Here is a 16,954-nt window from a genome sequence, read left to right on the forward strand (position 1 = left end):
ATTCGGTCTGAAGGTTTTTCAGAAATAGCTAAATAGCTTAACGTGCGGGTTTTGCTCTACATATACAACATTTACAAATGGGGAAAGCTGATTTTCTCAGTCCCAAAGCGATTGGCAATAGGATCAAATCCAAAGGGCTTCAAAAGTTAAGATGGTATTGCCAAATGTGTCAAAAACAATGCAGAGACGAGGTAGGATCAAATCACTACGAGGGAAACCTTTAACATAGCTCAAAAAATGTACGTCCTAACAAACGTTTTGTGTTCACAGAATGGGTTTAAATGCCACTGCATGGCGGAGTCCCACCAGAGACAGCTGCTGCTGGCATCAGAAGACCCCAATCAGTTCATGGACTATTTCTCAGAGTGAGTAGTCCTGATGTTATTGTTCTCGTGGGATGTAACTATGGCTTTGGACTAAATTACGACTACATATGTTCAGCTTGGCTTTGAGTTGAACGACTCCTCTATTCTGTCGTATCTAGTGAATTCAAAAGGGACTTTCTGGAGCTGCTAAGGAGACGGTTTGGTAAGTTCTCTTCAACCTACGAGTGCCGATGTTTTGATCATTTACACTATTTATATTGTAACTATCAATTTTGGTTTTAACCCACAGGGACCAAGCGAGTTCACAACAACATTGTCTACAATGAATACATCAGTCACAGAGAACACGTCCATATGAACTCCACACAATGGGAGACTCTCACAGACTTCACCAAGTGGGTGGGGAAAGAAGGTAAGGGGTGTGTGTGTGTGTGTGTGTGTGTGTGTGTGTGTGTGTGTGTGTGTGTGTGTGTGTGTGTGTGTGTGTGTGTGTGTGTGTGTGTGATGTTGAACTATAATTTGCATGTATTACATCCAATGACCATCCAATTATTGCATTGGTGTCTATCAAATAAGATGCTGTCTCATAAAAGAGGGGTCTTTGTTTTAGTCACATACTTAAGCTACATCATGGCTTTCTAACTGGCAGTGAAAACGCCACCTTCACCCAGATTTGAGCTTGTATAACCCTACACACACCTCCGTCCATGACCCCGCCAGGTCTGGCCAAGGTGGACGAGACCCCTAAGGGCTGGTACATCCAGTACATCGACCGCGACCCCGAGACCATCCGCCGCCAGGAGGAGCTTGAGCGGAAGAAGAAGCAGGACCTGGACGACGAGGAGCGCGGCGCCAAGTTCATCGAGGAGCAGGTCCGCCGCGGCAAGGACGGACGCGAGCCCGAGGTCAGTCTGGCGTTTAGCCTTTTCTTTTTTTTTATGCACACAATGGACTGAATAACTGCCTTCAAAGAAAGTAGCAAAGTTAGATACTTTGTTACAGTACTTCATTCGTTTTTTGGAGTGTCTCAACTTTTTTTATGTTTTATATTTAACTCTAACTTATTTAGTGCGATGCTTGTATACTTCTTTTGGATTTTTTAGTATTAGCAACTAATTACGGTATTTTGATAAATTTGTTTTTTTGTTATGCTTTGATAGGAGGCTCCGACGTTCACAGAGCTGAAACGAGAGAACGAGGAAGAAAAAAGTATGTTTTTGGATGTTGATGATGATGTTGTTGATCGTTCACGTGGGTGGTCGACTGTCTGCCTACTTACTTGCAAATTCAAGTGCTTTAGATAAGACATGGCGATTTGAGTGTGTTCGGTTGCTGAATACTATTTGACCCTGTTGGTGAAAGTTAGTTTGACGTTTAATAGTGAAATGATGTATTTTTCAGTTGCCTTCAATATGGCCTCTTCCTCTGTCGCGGGACCTTCGAAACCAAGGTACATATATCCTCCTGCACTTTTATGATCGAATAAACCAAAATGACTTGTGGAAAGCTTTCCCGTAACGTTGAATCTATCGCCTTCCCTCAGTTCCCTCCTGGGGGCCAGTGCCCTGAAAGCACCGGCAGGAGCTACAGCCAAGAGGAAAGAGCCCTCTTCTGCCTCAGAGTCCAGGGAGAAAAAGAAGAAGTCCGCGCTGGAGGAGATCATTGAGGTAAAACGGTGTGTCTTAGTGGATCAAGCTAAAGTAGGTTAGTGAAATATTTTTAAAGGGGTGATATTATACCACCAGGTGTGAGTGTGATTAGCCATTACAAGCCGTTTGAAAATCTGCCCTTTCCTGTGATTTAGTGACATCACAAGCAAACATCCCAATGGACACTCACACTTGTGATGTCACTAAAACACAGGAAATTTTGTGAAATGTTTGCGTTGGGGAATTGTGTTTCCAGATGGAGGAGAGGAAGAAAAAGAAGCAGATGTCTGCGTCGGCCAGGACGGAGAACTGGCTCCAGCCCAACATTGTGGTCAAAATCGTCACCAAGAAGCTGGGAGAGAAGTACCACAAGAAGAAGGCGGTCATCCAAGTAAGAGGTTTTTTTAGACTGGGGTTTGGGCGAAGAAAGTAGATATCAAGACAAGGAAAATCGACTGTGATATTGGTTTTATAGTCTAAATTAACAACGATGAGGAAATTTGCCAAGCGAATGCGAATTACCATTAATCTGATTAAAATACTTTACTTTTACATATACTTCATTGTCATGACCTCTAAGTATGACCGATTTTGAATTCATAAGAATATTGTGTGATTTATAGAGTAAAATCTTCACCCATTATACTTATTTCCATATTACTGAGCAATATGGAAATAGATGATTGTGGGGGTCAGGAGAGTTTAATGTGGTCTAACTATGGACACCACTGGTTCTATCTTCAGGAGGTGCGAGACCAGTACACGGCGGTGGTGAAACTGGTGATCTCTGGGGACAAGCTGAAGCTGGACCAGAGCCACCTGGAGACGGTCATACCTGCGCCAGGTAAGCCCTGGAGGCCGTCCGACATCCATGTGGAAAGCTTGTGTTAATGCTCTGTATTTAATGGGTTTGGATGTGAATGAAGGACAACTGCATCTATAAGCGTCTCATTGACTATTTACCGTTGCTACTTGTGTGCAATGTTTAAGCAGTATAACAAGTTTCCAGGGTCTCACACATCAGACTTTTAGGTCTGATAAGTCTGATGGCGGACAAGTTCAAATCTGGGTGAAATGGGCTTGATTTTCCTGTTGCTGGAGGCGAGGATCTGTAAGTGGATAACCAGTGAACACAAACTCGGCCAGCAGATATAATCTGTAAAAGTGTCAAAAAGGTTTCAAATCATCGCCGTGTATACTGGCCACTTACAAAAAATACACTTATAAAATCCCCTTCACAAAGCTTCATTCACCTCCGCAAATTATTTCTCTTAGAAATACCGCTGTTTCCCCGACAAAGTTCATACATAGTAGGACTGTAGATATGAGATGACAAGCTTTCAAACCAGATTCCTAAAATCCAAACCGATCCTCTTCAACCACCCCCCGACTCATTGCTCTCTTCCTGTTGTCGCCGGCCAGGTAAACGGGTCATGATCCTGAACGGAGAGTACCGGGACACAGAGGCCGTGCTGGAGGGCATCGACGAGAAGAAGTTCTCCGCCACGCTCACCCTGGACTCCGTAAGTACAGAGCTCAAACGCTCGCGTTACAGCGTTTCGCCACCGACGTCGTTTTTTTTACAAAGAACCGTAATTCTTCCAAAAACTGCAGCACTTCTGAAGTGTCTCCTTGAAGACTTGTTATAATAAATCGAATAACTTTTTTCATTTGTTTTCAGGGTCGATTGAAGGGCAAGCGAGTTGAAGGCGTCGCTTATGAGGACTTCTCTAAAATGCCTTGACCCCTCCCCCGCTCGCGACCTCTGACCCCAACAGCCTGTGTCGGGCTCTACTGTGTCAGAGTTCATTTCCCTGGTCTCCGTCAGCTGTAAATAATCATCTTTGTCGTTTGTTGATTAATTTTCTTAAGTCTTTTGGTTTTTATTTTGTAGTTACACCACGACAAGTAATTATTTTGTCCTTTACAATTTCGTGACATTGTTTGGATTCCTCCAGAATAAAGTGGAACAAAAATCGAACTGCTTGTTTCTTTTTTTTCGTTGAGTCTCCTTGTTCATACTAACTTGTTAAAGTACAGAGAAACGTGGTCATACGGCTATGTCATTTCACTGGTTCAGTATAGTCCCCACCATCAAGCCAAATGCTTTTGTATTTATTAATGATTCACGTACTAATATGTCACATGACACCCACCCCAAACAAACCAACACAGCATTTGATTTCACACTTTCAAATTGCTTCCCTCTCACAGAAAATGATATTTCCTCCTCCCAAGTTGTTTGTGTCTTTTTGTAATCTTCCATCGCTCCACACCCCTCTTCAGCCCCTAGGCCCCCCTCCTGCCCCATTAGGCGAGCTGTAGGAAGCTGTGGCGGTGGGGGACGATGTAGCTGGTGTAGTGGTGGTCGATGAAGCCCTTCCCGCTGTTGTGGACGAACCAGCAGTAGACATCCGAGCCTTGCTTCCTGTCCTGTCTGTAGTCCTTCTGCCATCCCCTGAAACACACAGAAAGAAGAGTATAAGCTTCTAGGCTAGGGCAGGGCAGGGCGTACCCTCTGATTGGCTAATGAAACTGTCCCTATATGTTGATCCAATACCAAGGAATCTTTCGCTTATTTAATTTTTTTAATATATCATAGTTGTTTATGTTCGCCAAAGCCCCTGTTGTAAGATGTTAATCTTCATTTATTTGAACTAATACACAAAACCCTTATGCATTCTAAGTTCTTCACGGTCGTCATACTTAATATTTTGTATATACTCCCAAAATGGATTGTATCCTAATAGTTCAACCTCACTTTAAAGGTGACCTTTGATTAACGTTGTCTTCTCCTGGTCAAAGTAGTGATGTGTTTCCTTACCGCGTGACGGACAGCTGGTGCCCCTTCACCTCCATGGTGGCCTCCTCCTTCAGGGGGTCTGCCCCTGGGTGGGGGTTATACACCCTCACCTCAGGCTCCACGGAGAACTGGCCTGGTGGAACACAAAGCAAGACGGTGACCCATCCTGTCCTCATAGGCCTGACGTGGAGAGGTGGTTAACGCGGATCTTAAGAGAGGGCTGACCTATCAATCCGTCGACCAGCGGGGAGTACTGGTTGTCGGTGGGGACGTAGATGCCCAGGTAGTCCACGTTGATGGGGTGCTTCTTCCATACGCGGTGAAGCAGCACCATCACCCTGATGTTGTCGTTGACGCTCACCATGACGTGGGACTCCTTCACGATGGAGATCTTCACCCTGAGGCACCGCGGACAACGTTAGGGGACAACGTTAGGGTAGGGTGACCCTCACTCACCTCAACCACCGTTGGTCGTGGATGAGGTGACGTTATAACAGGGTGACCCTCACTGACCTCAACCAATGGTCGTGGATGAGGTGTCATATCCCACATACACACTCACTATGTAAAGTGCTTTGGGTGCGTTGAAAAGGGATGATTTATTGTTACTTTTGTTGAATTGGTCGATACACTTTTATCTGTTGTCTTTATGGATGATTTATAATAACCAAACCAACATTATCATCATCCATCATCCATATTAGCAAGGAGTCTTTTTGGGAGGTTGTGTTATTCAAGGTCACGTAACATCCATCTCCTTACTTCTGCTGGCTCTATTGTTTTAACGTACTGTCATTTTTTCATCATGATCTATTATTGTATACAATTTTGCATTATTTCTTTGTCCGGAGAGCATGTGCTTGAAACAAAGTGTATATTTAATAAATAAAGGCGTGATCATCCAATCTTGGACGAATAACTTAATAATACTACTAATAACAATTTGGTCATTCTGATGGATGAGAGTCCCCGTGTGGTTCTGACCCGTCCTGCGTGATGTTGGCGGTGGCCGCCCAGGTGAAGGAGTGGCCCCGGTGCGTGTCCCGCACGGTGATCCGCTCGGTGCTGGCGGTCACCTCCAGGCCCTCCGGCTGGTAGTACACGGAGATGGCGCCGAAGTAGGTGCTGGTCTTGCCGTCGGCGCGCGGACCCTTGGCGCCCACCAGCTGGCCGTTCACCACCACGCCTGGGCGGGCGAGGGAGGAGAGAGAGAGAGAGAGAGAGAGAGGGCGGGGAGGGACGAGGAACAAGGGGGCAAATACCGACTGGTTGGCAGCTTCTTGTTGAACGGTCTCGTGAGCGCTTGACTTAAACCTTGTGTTTCAAGATCTTATCCTGGTTGTTAGACCTACATTTTTGTAGGTACTTCTTTATTGAATATGCTTTTGAGTTTTTGACCTCACTTGTATATCGCTTTGGATTAAACAATGTCAACGGTTTGACGTTTGTCTACTGGAATATCTGAATCCAAAAATTCCGCTCACCCATGAATTTAAGTCAAGATCATTTTAATTGATTTCACAGCATAACGAAAAGTTTGTCAGATTGAAGTCATGCGGACATGATCAGTATGGGGCTTTGGGGGTACCTGCACCGGGGTCCGAGACCAGGTTCAGGATGTGTCCGGGTTCGGAGTCGATGTTGAAGCAGACGTCCATCTGGGTCCGGGGCAGGTGGACGATGAAGTGGGGGTCGTTCTCGACTAGGACAAAGGGCGGTGAGTTATTGATACAGTTACAAGTCATTACAACTTAGGTTAGAGTCACAATGAGGGGAAATTCTCCTTACATTGGAGTAAGCTAACATGTGATTCGACAAAGGATGCCTTGTTAGTCAATCCCAAACAATGATTAGCTAATTCTAACTGTATGAATTGCGTTCACTTCTTTGGTAGATGATGACCACTGCAAATAAGCTATTGGTACATGAGCGTACAGTAAGTACCTGTCTTTCTGAGGGTGCGTGTGTGTTACCTATGGTGATTTGATCAGGTTTAGCTCCATCCACCTGACTGGGGAGGGGCGACGGCATGGGAGGCTGGACCCAGGGGGGGGGTGAGTAATTCAGGATTACCGGGGTCGGGACTGTCATCCCTGCACAGGAAAGATCATTCAAGAGAGAGTTGGGTAAACTGTCGTAGGTACGATTTGAGAGTTGATCTTGAAACTTAAAACCCCAAAAGACGTGGCCACCCTCTCTACTTCATCGTGTGTGTATCTTTTTCTCCTCTTTCACACAGTTGCAAAAAAATTGGGATGATATATAAGTATTCTGTAAAAAGCCAATCAATCTATCGTTGAATGTCTTTGGTTTTAGTACTGTGCGATACCAGTCACCCATGTGGAAACACTGGTATCATTGCCTTTTTAAATGTTATTATGTTGTTGTATGTGTTGCTGTATTTATTTGTAAGTGTTCTGATGGACCATGAGTCTTTCAAATAAAGTTAATAATGATAATCAATCAGCTTAATTCATTTCCCCAGGGGGCTGATGGGAGACGTAGGCCCAATCTCATTCCCACCCCTTACCCCTTCCCCCTCTCCCTTGTTTTTGTAGGGGACGGGGCTGTCCCAAGACGTAGGGCTACGTAGCCCTTGAAATGAAGCCTCCAAAGGACCACACTTTAAAGGGAGGGCTTTGAGAGAAAAGCCCTCCCTTTTTTTTTATTCTGAGAGCGCATTTGCTCCTAGCAATGCGCAAGACTGATATTATCATCATTAGTAGTAGTAGTGTCCCGCCGCGGGCAAGTCGGGCGGTGGGAGCGCTGACCTGAGCAGCAGCCCTGCTTGGGGTCCTTGGGGGAGTCGGCCAGCAGCCTCTCCCCGCCGTCCTCGCTCTCCACCAGCAGGGCGGTGAGCGGCGTCACAAACTGGTGCTCCACGGCCAGGGTGAGGATCCTCTGGGTGATCTTCCTCTTCTTCGCCGCCGTGGGCGCCAGGGACCTGCCGCGAGGGAACCCAATCCGTCACCACAGGGGGACCCGTGGACCTCCATGGACCTCCACGGTGTCCCGTTCACCCCGCGGCCATCTTGGATCTCAACGCCGGCCGGCGTTGAGATCCAAGATGGCCGCGAGGTGACACAGGAGAGGCATGTTTCTATCCACCCCGCGGCCATCTTGGATCTCAACGCCGGCCCAAGATGGCCGCGGGGTGAAGAGAAACATGCCTCTCCTGTTTTATGGATTTGGATCCATTTGACTCAATATGTTTCGTTTATTAAACATTCTTTTATATAACAACACATCCGTACGAAATGAGGAATTTCAAGATGTTAGAATCTTGTCTTGTCCGTCCTTCTACGAACACCACTTCATGCGTACTAAGCGGGGACAATCTTAGGCTTGGATTGCCTTAGATCATTGTATGTGGTCGTTGTACAACATGCTTTATTCAGGTTATTACCTGAATCCACCCCTTCATAACACCATACATACCCCTCTTTCCCCTTCCCCACTCCCCTCCCCCTCCAGCCAGGCTCTGGTCCCTCACCTCTCGGATATGAGCTGGTTGACGGTGATGTAGGCCCACATCTGCCTGGCGAAGCCCGTGACGGAGTGCTGCTGGCCGGCCAGCTTGGCGTCCAGCTCCCCGATCTCCGTCTCTGTCTCCAGGGTCAGGTCCATGCTGGCCTACAGGGGGGAGGTGTGGATGATTCTCTGCACTAAAAAGGACCCCCTCGGAAAGCAGAGAGGATTCGTCCTTCAAGGGTGGACTGCTTGTGTGGAGCATAGGGGTTACGTGTATGTTTGTGTGTGCATGCATGCCCATTACTGTGTGAGTGTGTGTGTATGTGTGCATGTGTTTTATGCAAATGTGCGTGAATGTGTGTGTATGCATGTACACATGCATACGCGGAAGCATGAGTGCGTCCGCGTGCGTGTGTCTGGATACATGTTTGCACGAGTGTGTGCGTGCGTGCACACACTCACGGCGGAGGCGGTAGTGAAGCTGGTTAGGGTGGTCTCCTCGGTGAGCCGCAGCTTGCCGGCCACCACCAGCTCGGAGCCGCTGAAGAACTTGTCGAAGCGGTTGTGGGTGACGTCCGACACGGCCTCCTCCGGGAACTGGATGGTGATCTGCCTCAGCAGGGGGGACGACACCTGGCGGTAGAAGCTCTGTTTGTGTGCACGTGTGTGTGTGTGTGTGTGTGTGTGTGTGTGTGTGTGTGTGTGTGTGTGTGTGTGTGTGTGTGTGTGTGTGTGTGTGTGTGTGTGCACGTGTGTGCGCATGTGTTGATGGATGTGTGTGCGGCAAACGTGTGGGTGTGGGTGTGTGTGTGTGTGCGTGTGTGTACGCGTGTGTGCGCATGTGTTGATGGATGTGTGTGCGGCAAACGTGTGTGGGTGTATGTATGTGTGTGTGTGTGTGTGTGTTTGCATGTGTTGATGGGTGTGTGTGTATGAGTTTGGGGAAATATGGGATAGGGAAGAATTTGTGCAATTGTGAATTTCAGGAGAGGTATAATAGTCTGATTCTACTTTTAATATCCATTACATTATTGATTGGGCTTTGCATTGGGCACTGATTTACTTTCTAGAATCTATTTAGTGGGAAGTACTGTATTAACAGACAACAAATTGATCCAAGGTCTCTCAGAATTCTGAATACATTTAAAGACAATGAAATAATAACTGTGAGCTGTTCAGGGGGTTCACCCCAGAACCCAGCGTTCCCCATAGTACGTCTAGGGTACTTCCTAGAGTTCCACAGGAAGCAGGCCCTACCCGGAGCTGCTCGGAGGCGGCGTGGTTGGCCAAGATCCTCTGGGCCATGCCCCGGTTCTCCATGGCGATGCGCTCCAGGAAGTCGTAGTCCACGTCGAAGCCGATGCCCAGCGAGAAGAGGGAGAACTCCTCCTTCATCACACGCTTCACGTTCTTCTGGATCTTGCTCAGTTTGATCTCCCCTGCAGAGGAGGAGGGGGGAGGAGAGGGGAGGGGGGAGGGGGGGGAGAGGACGGTGGATGGAGAGACGTTATCCCAGGTGGAAGAAATTGTTTATGGCGTTTGGTTTCATGTGAGGACGGCTGTGCTATATCAGTGTTTCTCAAATGGGGGGTTTTAGGGGGTAGTTGGAACCTGAATACATCTATAAATATATATTTTTTAAAGTTTAAAATAATTTAAAAGAAGATTTGTTGGGTCTGAATACCAACTTAAGCGATTCTTGTCTTAAAACATATCTTCAAAGAAGATTTTGCAGAAAGTTTGCAGAACAAATGATCATGTCAGCCAATTATTTACTAAATCAACCGCCTATTGTTTGTTTTGACCAACTTTGATATTGATATTTTGTTAGATGGTGTTAAATCTGGACCTGGAAGAAACCACCGCGGACCAGGGTAAACTTGGTCATTCGTGGAGGAGGGTGTAGAGGGTGTTACTGTGGACATGGGGGGGGGGGGGAGAGTCTCACCGACGGTGGGGTCTCCGTCCGACACCAGGATGATCATGGACACGGAGCGGGGGTCAATGAGGCGCTGGTTGGAGGCCTTCAGCAGCATCTGCACCGCCTTCATCAGCGCCTCGTTGATGTTGGTTCCTACGGCCGCAAAAAGGAGTTCAAATCAGAAACTAGACAAAACTGTCCTCGTCGTCTTCCCGAAGCTTATCACAGTCTATGAATTGGCCACTTAATACACATAATTGCCAAAAGCTTTCATAAAAACTAATATCAAAAAAATAAATTAAAATCACATAACATTGAAAATAATTAGCAGGTGTCTGATTAGCTGAAATTGGTTGCTAGCTGACTCATTGGTTGCCAGCTGTGTCCCATGGTTTAAATGTTAGTTGACAGCAAGGTTCTTGTTTACATGGTACTACTTGTTTTCTCACTACTTCTGGTCCCCCCCCCGGGGTGTATTACCTCCATTGGGTTTGATCCCCCTGATGTACGACTTGGCCTCTTCCACCTGGATGGAGGAGCCGGGGACCAGGTCCTCGCTCCAGCAGCGCACGTTGTGGTTGAAGTCCACGATGCTGAAGTAGTCGTCCATGGTCAGGTCGTCCAGGATGGCCTGCATGGCCTCCACGGTCTTGGGTAAAGGGAAGCGTGTGACGGAGATTAAGTGTAATACAGACAAAGGCCACTGGAGGGCAGTGTTTCAGCACGTCTTAGTGACAGGATATACATGTGAGCTGAGACTGGGGTTTGGGAGGACCCCTGAGTCATTCTGTTGAAATGTTACCATGACGACGTTGGCTCACCTGCTTCATCTTCACGCCCCACATGGACCCGCTGACGTCGATGACAAACACAATGTTTTTGGGAAGAGGCGTGAGGCTAGAGGGAGCAAAGAACTGCACAAAATGGCCGTCGGAGACCTGGAAGAGACGAAGTCAGTCAGGCAATTTAAAAAAAACCTCTCTCTCCTCATTTATTACATCCGCACCAACAGGACTGTTTTGTGGTTTGGAGGTTCGGTTCAATGCACCCCCCCACCCCCCTAACCTCCCCCAATGTCCGGTATCATACAGGTCGGAGGGGTCTAGATTTGGGTGACTACCTACTCCTTCCTTAACGACTTGTACCTGTACTTGAGCGTGAATGACAAGCGTTTCCTAAATGAATGAATAAACGCGGCTTTGATACCTGAAGTTCACCGGCGTTGTGGTCCCTCGACACGTCGTAGGTGACTCTGAACAGGCCATCCACGCCGCTGTCCGTGCAGTTTTCGCACTTCCTCTGCTGCTCAACGTTTGGCTTGAAGATGATATGGGCCTGGAGACACACACACACACAAACACACACATTGACACACGGACAAACACACACTATAGAAAAAAACTTTCAGAGTGGGTCTTCAGAAATACAACAGGAGTACCTTAGAAGAAAAAGAAGAGGATCTGTTTTATTGGATTATGCCAAATTGACCATAAAGGCCTGCTATTCTTGTGGTATCCCCAATAATCATGGGGTACACATATTGAATGGGTGAATAATACTATTCATGAGAAAATAGGCTTACAAGGTGAGAAAAGTTATTTAAAAAAAAAAAAAGGGATTCATGGACGTACTTTGGAGTGCTTATTTCGCTGTGCGACCAATGCATCGGATCCAAACCTTTTTTTTTTTCTTACCTTTTCTTTTGTGGTGTTCATTTTGGTCAAGCCTTTGAAGCGTTCCCCAAATGCATTTGTCGTTTGCACAAAGGAAATACCGTTTGGCTCATAGATGTACACATCCACCTAGAGACACAGACACAGAGAGACAGGATGGGAAGTATAGCAAAGCAGAGACAGTGATAGAGTGACTAAAGACCAGCCAACAGATACGCTGTCACACAGAAGCAGAACAGCTTGACTTTAATACGTCTCGGTACCTGGAACTGTGGCACCAGGCGTCCGGGCTGCAGGTGCAGAGAATGCTCGTACACTCCCAGCTTCCTCTGCATCATTTCCTGGTAGTGGAGCTCAAATTGAATGTGACTGCCAGGTGGAACGTGAACCTCCGTCTTGAAGGTTTCCATGTCCTGGGAGTTTGTCCTGGAAAAGGAAGAAGAGTTCAGGGTCTACAGTTTTGTTATCCTCCAGTTTTGATTTTGTCGGTCGTTATTTGCTTTGCTGGATTCCTGTGGCAACATTTGGGGCTTGACTTGGTTTTTCCTAATGACACCTAGCTGAATTCACGCTGTGTTGCCTTGGCTAAAACCGTCAAATGACTCAATAGCAAATGGCTGGAGTGAAGTGACTTTGCGGTGTGTGAGTGACTTTCCGGTGAGTTAGAGACTTTCCGATGAGTGACCGACTCTCCGGTGAGTGAAGTGACTTTCCCGTGTGTTACCTGACGATGCCCGCGGCCTTCCCCCTCGCCTTGGCCTGGGCGTACAGATTCCTGGCCACGGTTTTCTCCTTCACAGAGCCCGTAAACGTAATCCCGTTCACGTTCCTGTTGGGAGCAAAAAAACACAGGTGCAAGAGTCACTAGGAGACCCTATTTAACAGTTGATCAATGGTAATAACATGGGAGGGTGGGGGTTGGGGGGGGCATTGGCTCACATGGTGAAGTTGGTTATCGGAGTGGGGTTACTTTCTGTTAATAACATGGTATGGTTCGGGGGGGCATGGCTCACATAGTGAAGTTGGTGATGAAGGCCCTCTTGGGGATCTGAACGTTGAAGCCGATGCTCTGGGCCTTGGAGCCGGAGTTGACCACCGAGCTCCGGACTGTGGTGTGGGCGAAGCGCGAGGTGATGCGGCTCTCCACCTTGTAGCTCTTGACGGTGATGTCATCGCCGCGGATGGCCTACAAAGGATGGGGGGGTTGGGGTTATATCGGTGGCGGTGATGGCGTTGTTTGGCTGGCCTTACAATGATCTCCATCTCTGCATGGGTGAGTTATACTGCGTTCCTATGCCGCGTGTCTCAAAGCTAGTCATTCTGACCATAGTCCACCAAAATGTCCCCAAAAACTCAACAGACATGCCAGCAAATTTCCTCAACCATACTACATAATGAACCGAAAAACATACACAATTGCCACAATGCACACAATGTAGACCCTTTTTGGAAGAGGCGCACACAACCTGTGGCACGTTACTCAATACCGTGTTCTCCTACACTCCTCAGTCTAGAGGAATCACGTTGTCAGACAACACTTAATGCTAGCGCTGTTATTTCCGATGATTAGATTTACCACTCAAAAGTTCATAAATGTACAAAATCAATGTTGTGGATTTTGTACAGAGAGAGGGAGAGGGAGAGAGAGAGAGAGAGAGAGAGAGAGAGAGAGAGAGAGAGAGAGAGAGAGAGAGAGAGGTCAATATCCAGTGAGTTACGTGGTCTCTCCAAACAGCCGTGTATTGATCGATAGATTAGCGTGAACTCGGCCAAAGTGAAGACACTCTGAATACCAGACGAAGGGCAACTCACCTCAAAGTCTTCCTCCTCCTCACTGGTCAAAATAGCTCTCTGAAACAAACACACGCATGAGGTTCACCTCCAAAGGGCTTAAATGTGTTTTATTGAAAAAATACATCTAAATGTGTTTATTTTGTGAGATATTTAGGCTTAGTTAGGTTAGTAATAATCAATGTGTGTGGCCAGTTTAGTGGGGATTTAAATATGTGTATTGTAGGCATAGGCCATCTATGTGATAGCTACAATGGACATCAGCTATCAAGAAAAAGGGTTTATTCTGAAGAGTATTCGCACCTTGTGTCTTTCGTGGCGAGTATCGAGTCCTGACTGGATAAAAAAGGTTAAATAAGAAGATAAACATAAAAAGACTAATTAAAAACAAAATACTTTTCTTAATTTAGATAATTGTGAACAAAATCAACCTTTTTGTCAGTAGGACGACACATTTTGGATATATTACTTAATGTAATAAACTAAACAGCTTCCTAAAATTGAAGGCCAAAAATTAACATGGAAAACATTTCCAAAAGGTATAATTTCCGTCCAAACTCACAGTCTCTCCCTCCCACTCGCCATCTATAATGAACTCGAAGCAGTGGCCCCACTGGCCGAGCAGCAGCAGGGCGAGGAGGGGCAGCGTCTTCATGTTCTCAGGTCGGTCAGAGTCGAGCCAAGCGGGGCTCCGAAACACAAGCAAGGGGGAGAGAGGCACGTCCTTATGAAGGGTATAAGCTGTCGCTCTTGCTCGCACTCTCCCGAAAGCCTTCACCAAACTAAGACCCCGAACTGAGAGATTGAACTCTACTGAACTTATAGGTATGACAGGCCCCGGTCAATATTTGTTGTGTTCACAAAACACAGCAAGAGAGGGGGAAACTTTGATATTTGAACTGCCGAGTGGGCGAGAGGGAGTATGGCTCTGGTATAGAAAAGGCATCGTCCATAATTTGCTAATTGCGTCTACCCACAAAATGTGCGTATTGTATGCCTACGTATTACAATTGTGATGGGTACAATAAGAGTAAGGTCTCGCTGCAGCCTGTAGGACATGGACATCCAACGTCCAAGTGCTGTCACGTGACGACAAGATGGCGGACGCGGTGAGACGAGACTCCTTAGCTGTGTCCCTATTCCTCTACGAATAGTTAAATCTCCTATCCTTTACTTAACCTTTGTGGAAAACGTCATTGGGTCAAGGAGAGATGAAAATGTGCTTCCTTTCTAATATATTAAAAGACAGCGCTGTTTAAAATGAATTGGACTCCACCTTTCCCAACCGACGTCATTGCGCGACGCGGAGTATTGCTGACCTCTAGCGTTTCTATGGTGGAACTATAGTTTTCCGAAGTTGGTCTACAACAGGGGTTCTCAAAGTTTTGACAGCTGAGGGCCAATTTAGGAACCCAAAATTTGACTGAGGGCCTCCGAAGGAAAAAAATGTCAGCATCCCAATGTTGAAAAAAAACATTGCACCGTGGACCTCTGGGAGCGAGGTCAAGTGAGGTCTAAATCACAAAACTGAGGTTCATCATTTCAAAGTAATGTACAGTCGGATTAAAACTAACAAATAACAGGATTGAATTGAAAGCAAGAGAGAGTCAACTTTTCTCTTTATATTTATTTATTTTTGTTTAAATTAATATTGATATAATAAAAAAAAAACGTATTGGCAATGATGGAAAAGCATAACAAAATGACTTCACGTGACACATGAAGAAAGAGGGAACAGAAATTGTTTGCTTTGCAAAAAACGTCAGCATTTTTATTTTCTTGCGGTGTATATTGTGTGCTTAATAACCGTCAATATATGATTTCATTTCGATTCAAATAATATGTTTCTTGGAATTGGTAGAGTTACAAATAGTTTTTGTAGGTCATTGTTACGGTTGTGTTGATATTGGAATTCACAGCTCATCTGCTTCAGCAGAACTATACCCTTCAGTATGGAGATTCTCAAACAAAGTGGAGCACCACCACTTCCTGATATGTGTTATGTCATGCTGTGGAAGATAACAGTATATCACTCAGAATTAACTTCCAAAGAATGCAATGAGAGTAGACTGTTTGTGCTCGACTACATGATAATTTTGCATTAACTTTAGCCTCGGATGTTATTTAATTAGCCCCGAATATGATCTTTGGGAAAAAATAAATAATAATAAAATAAAATTATTCATAAAAAATTATAAGTAGCCTCTAGATAGACATAGTCCTTCTAGCAAGAGAATAAACAACAACCTGTTTACCACCTCAAGTGTATTAACCTATCCTATCCCCAGTCAGATCTGTGTGTGCGAGCGTGTGTGTGTGTGTGTGTGTGTGTGTGTGTGTGTGTGTGTGTGTGTGTGTGTGTGTGTGTGTGTGTGTGTGTGTGTATGTGTATATGTGTAAGGTCTGCCTCATTTATATTCATTTGCAATAACTTCAATGGAACTTTAGACATTTGGGGATAGCATAGCATTCAGGTAGCTATTTAAAGCTATAATAAACCACGTATTTCGTTTATTTAGATAAAGCATTATGAAAAAGTTTGAATGCCCAATAAAGCATACACATAAATTTGGCGCGCACCATTTTCATTTTCACTCTGGGTTAAGCCCCGGATGTTCATGAAACCTAGAAATCCACACCCAAATCTATTCTCTTAAGTAGAGGCAATAAAAATGCGATATGCGTGGAAGAGAGACGGAAGGAGAGGAGAAAGGGATTAGAAGGGAGAGGGAGAAGAGAGAAGGAGGAGTAGTATTTAGTGAGAACTGTATGGAGTGTATATTTTGTGTGTGTGTGTGTGTGTGTGTGTGTGTGTGTGTGTGTGTGTGTGTGTGTGTGTGTGTGTGTGTGTGTGTGAGTGGGGGGGGGGGGGGGTATCTAGTTTGTATCTATATTAAGTTAATCTTTGGTGTGTGTCTATTTGGTGTGTTTATCTTTATGGTGTGTATCTATATGGTGTGTAACTATGGTGTGTGCGTATCTATATGGTGTATACCTATGGTGTGTGTGTGTATATATATATATATGGTTTGTATCTGTCGTTTGTGTGTGCACATGGTTTGTATCTATATGTTGTGCTTATCAATATTGTGTGTGAATCTATATGTGTGTATCTGTGGTGTGTGCGTGCATATGGTGTGAATCTATATGGTGTATTGTGTGTGTCTGTATGGTGTGTGTGTGTGTGTGTGTGTGTGTGTGTGTGTGTGTGTGTGTGTGTGTGTGTGTGTGTGTGTGTGTTAACGTGTGTGGTGGTAGGCGATGACTCCAGTTTAACCAGTGAATGAGTCTCTCTGGTCTCTTTGATGAAAGCTTCCTTC

The 16,954-nt window shown here is 45.7% G+C and overlaps 2 protein-coding genes across 2 annotated transcripts; one reads left to right on the forward strand and one right to left on the reverse strand.

Annotated features, from left to right (window-relative positions):
• The first annotated feature begins 55 nt into the window (after positions 1–55).
• Positions 56–3,956, forward strand: kin (Kin17 DNA and RNA binding protein). The gene is made up of 12 exons (XM_060038378.1): positions 56–191; positions 271–365; positions 485–528; positions 616–738; positions 1,047–1,231; positions 1,487–1,535; positions 1,728–1,776; positions 1,870–1,993; positions 2,232–2,366; positions 2,720–2,819; positions 3,398–3,498; positions 3,657–3,956. Exons 1-12 carry the CDS (start codon positions 78–80, stop codon positions 3,717–3,719), a joined length of 1,182 nt encoding a protein of 393 aa, XP_059894361.1. The 5' UTR covers positions 56–77; the 3' UTR covers positions 3,720–3,956.
• itih2 (inter-alpha-trypsin inhibitor heavy chain 2) lies at positions 3,838–14,427 on the reverse strand. The gene is made up of 21 exons (XM_060038371.1): positions 14,197–14,427; positions 13,938–13,970; positions 13,656–13,694; positions 12,857–13,029; positions 12,568–12,672; positions 12,107–12,269; positions 11,865–11,972; positions 11,377–11,505; positions 10,992–11,108; positions 10,651–10,819; positions 10,198–10,323; positions 9,507–9,688; positions 8,712–8,897; positions 8,272–8,411; positions 7,550–7,722; positions 6,752–6,871; positions 6,367–6,480; positions 5,763–5,964; positions 5,004–5,176; positions 4,800–4,911; positions 3,838–4,433 (listed from the first exon to the last, which is right to left on the reverse strand). The coding sequence occupies exons 1-21, from the start codon at positions 14,287–14,289 to the stop codon at positions 4,286–4,288; spliced, it is 2,805 nt and encodes a 934-aa protein (XP_059894354.1). The 5' UTR covers positions 14,290–14,427; the 3' UTR covers positions 3,838–4,285.
• Between the last annotated feature and the right edge of the window lie 2,527 nt (positions 14,428–16,954).

The sequence above is a fragment of the Gadus macrocephalus genome, chromosome 19 (assembly GCF_031168955.1).
Source record: "Gadus macrocephalus chromosome 19, ASM3116895v1".
In the NCBI taxonomy this organism is placed as follows: Eukaryota; Metazoa; Chordata; class Actinopteri; order Gadiformes; family Gadidae; genus Gadus; species Gadus macrocephalus.

Excerpts from the sequence above, each read along its gene's own strand:
- kin (XM_060038378.1), top strand. The coding sequence starts at position 78 with ATGGGGAAAGCTGATTTTCTCAGTCCCAAAGCGATTGGCAATAGGATC. Across the intron at positions 192-270 it reads AAAAACAATGCAGAGACGAG|AATGGGTTTAAATGCCACTG; the intron begins GTAGGATCAAAT and ends TTGTGTTCACAG. Across the intron at positions 2,367-2,719 it reads AGAAGAAGGCGGTCATCCAA|GAGGTGCGAGACCAGTACAC; the intron begins GTAAGAGGTTTT and ends TTCTATCTTCAG.
- itih2 (XM_060038371.1), bottom strand. The coding sequence starts at position 14,289 with ATGAAGACGCTGCCCCTCCTCGCCCTGCTGCTGCTCGGCCAGTGGGGC. Across the intron at positions 13,695-13,937 it reads CTCGCCACGAAAGACACAAG|AGAGCTATTTTGACCAGTGA; the intron begins GTGCGAATACTC and ends TGTTTGTTTCAG. Across the intron at positions 10,324-10,650 it reads GGGGATCAAACCCAATGGAG|GAACCAACATCAACGAGGCG; the intron begins GTAATACACCCC and ends TTGCGGCCGTAG.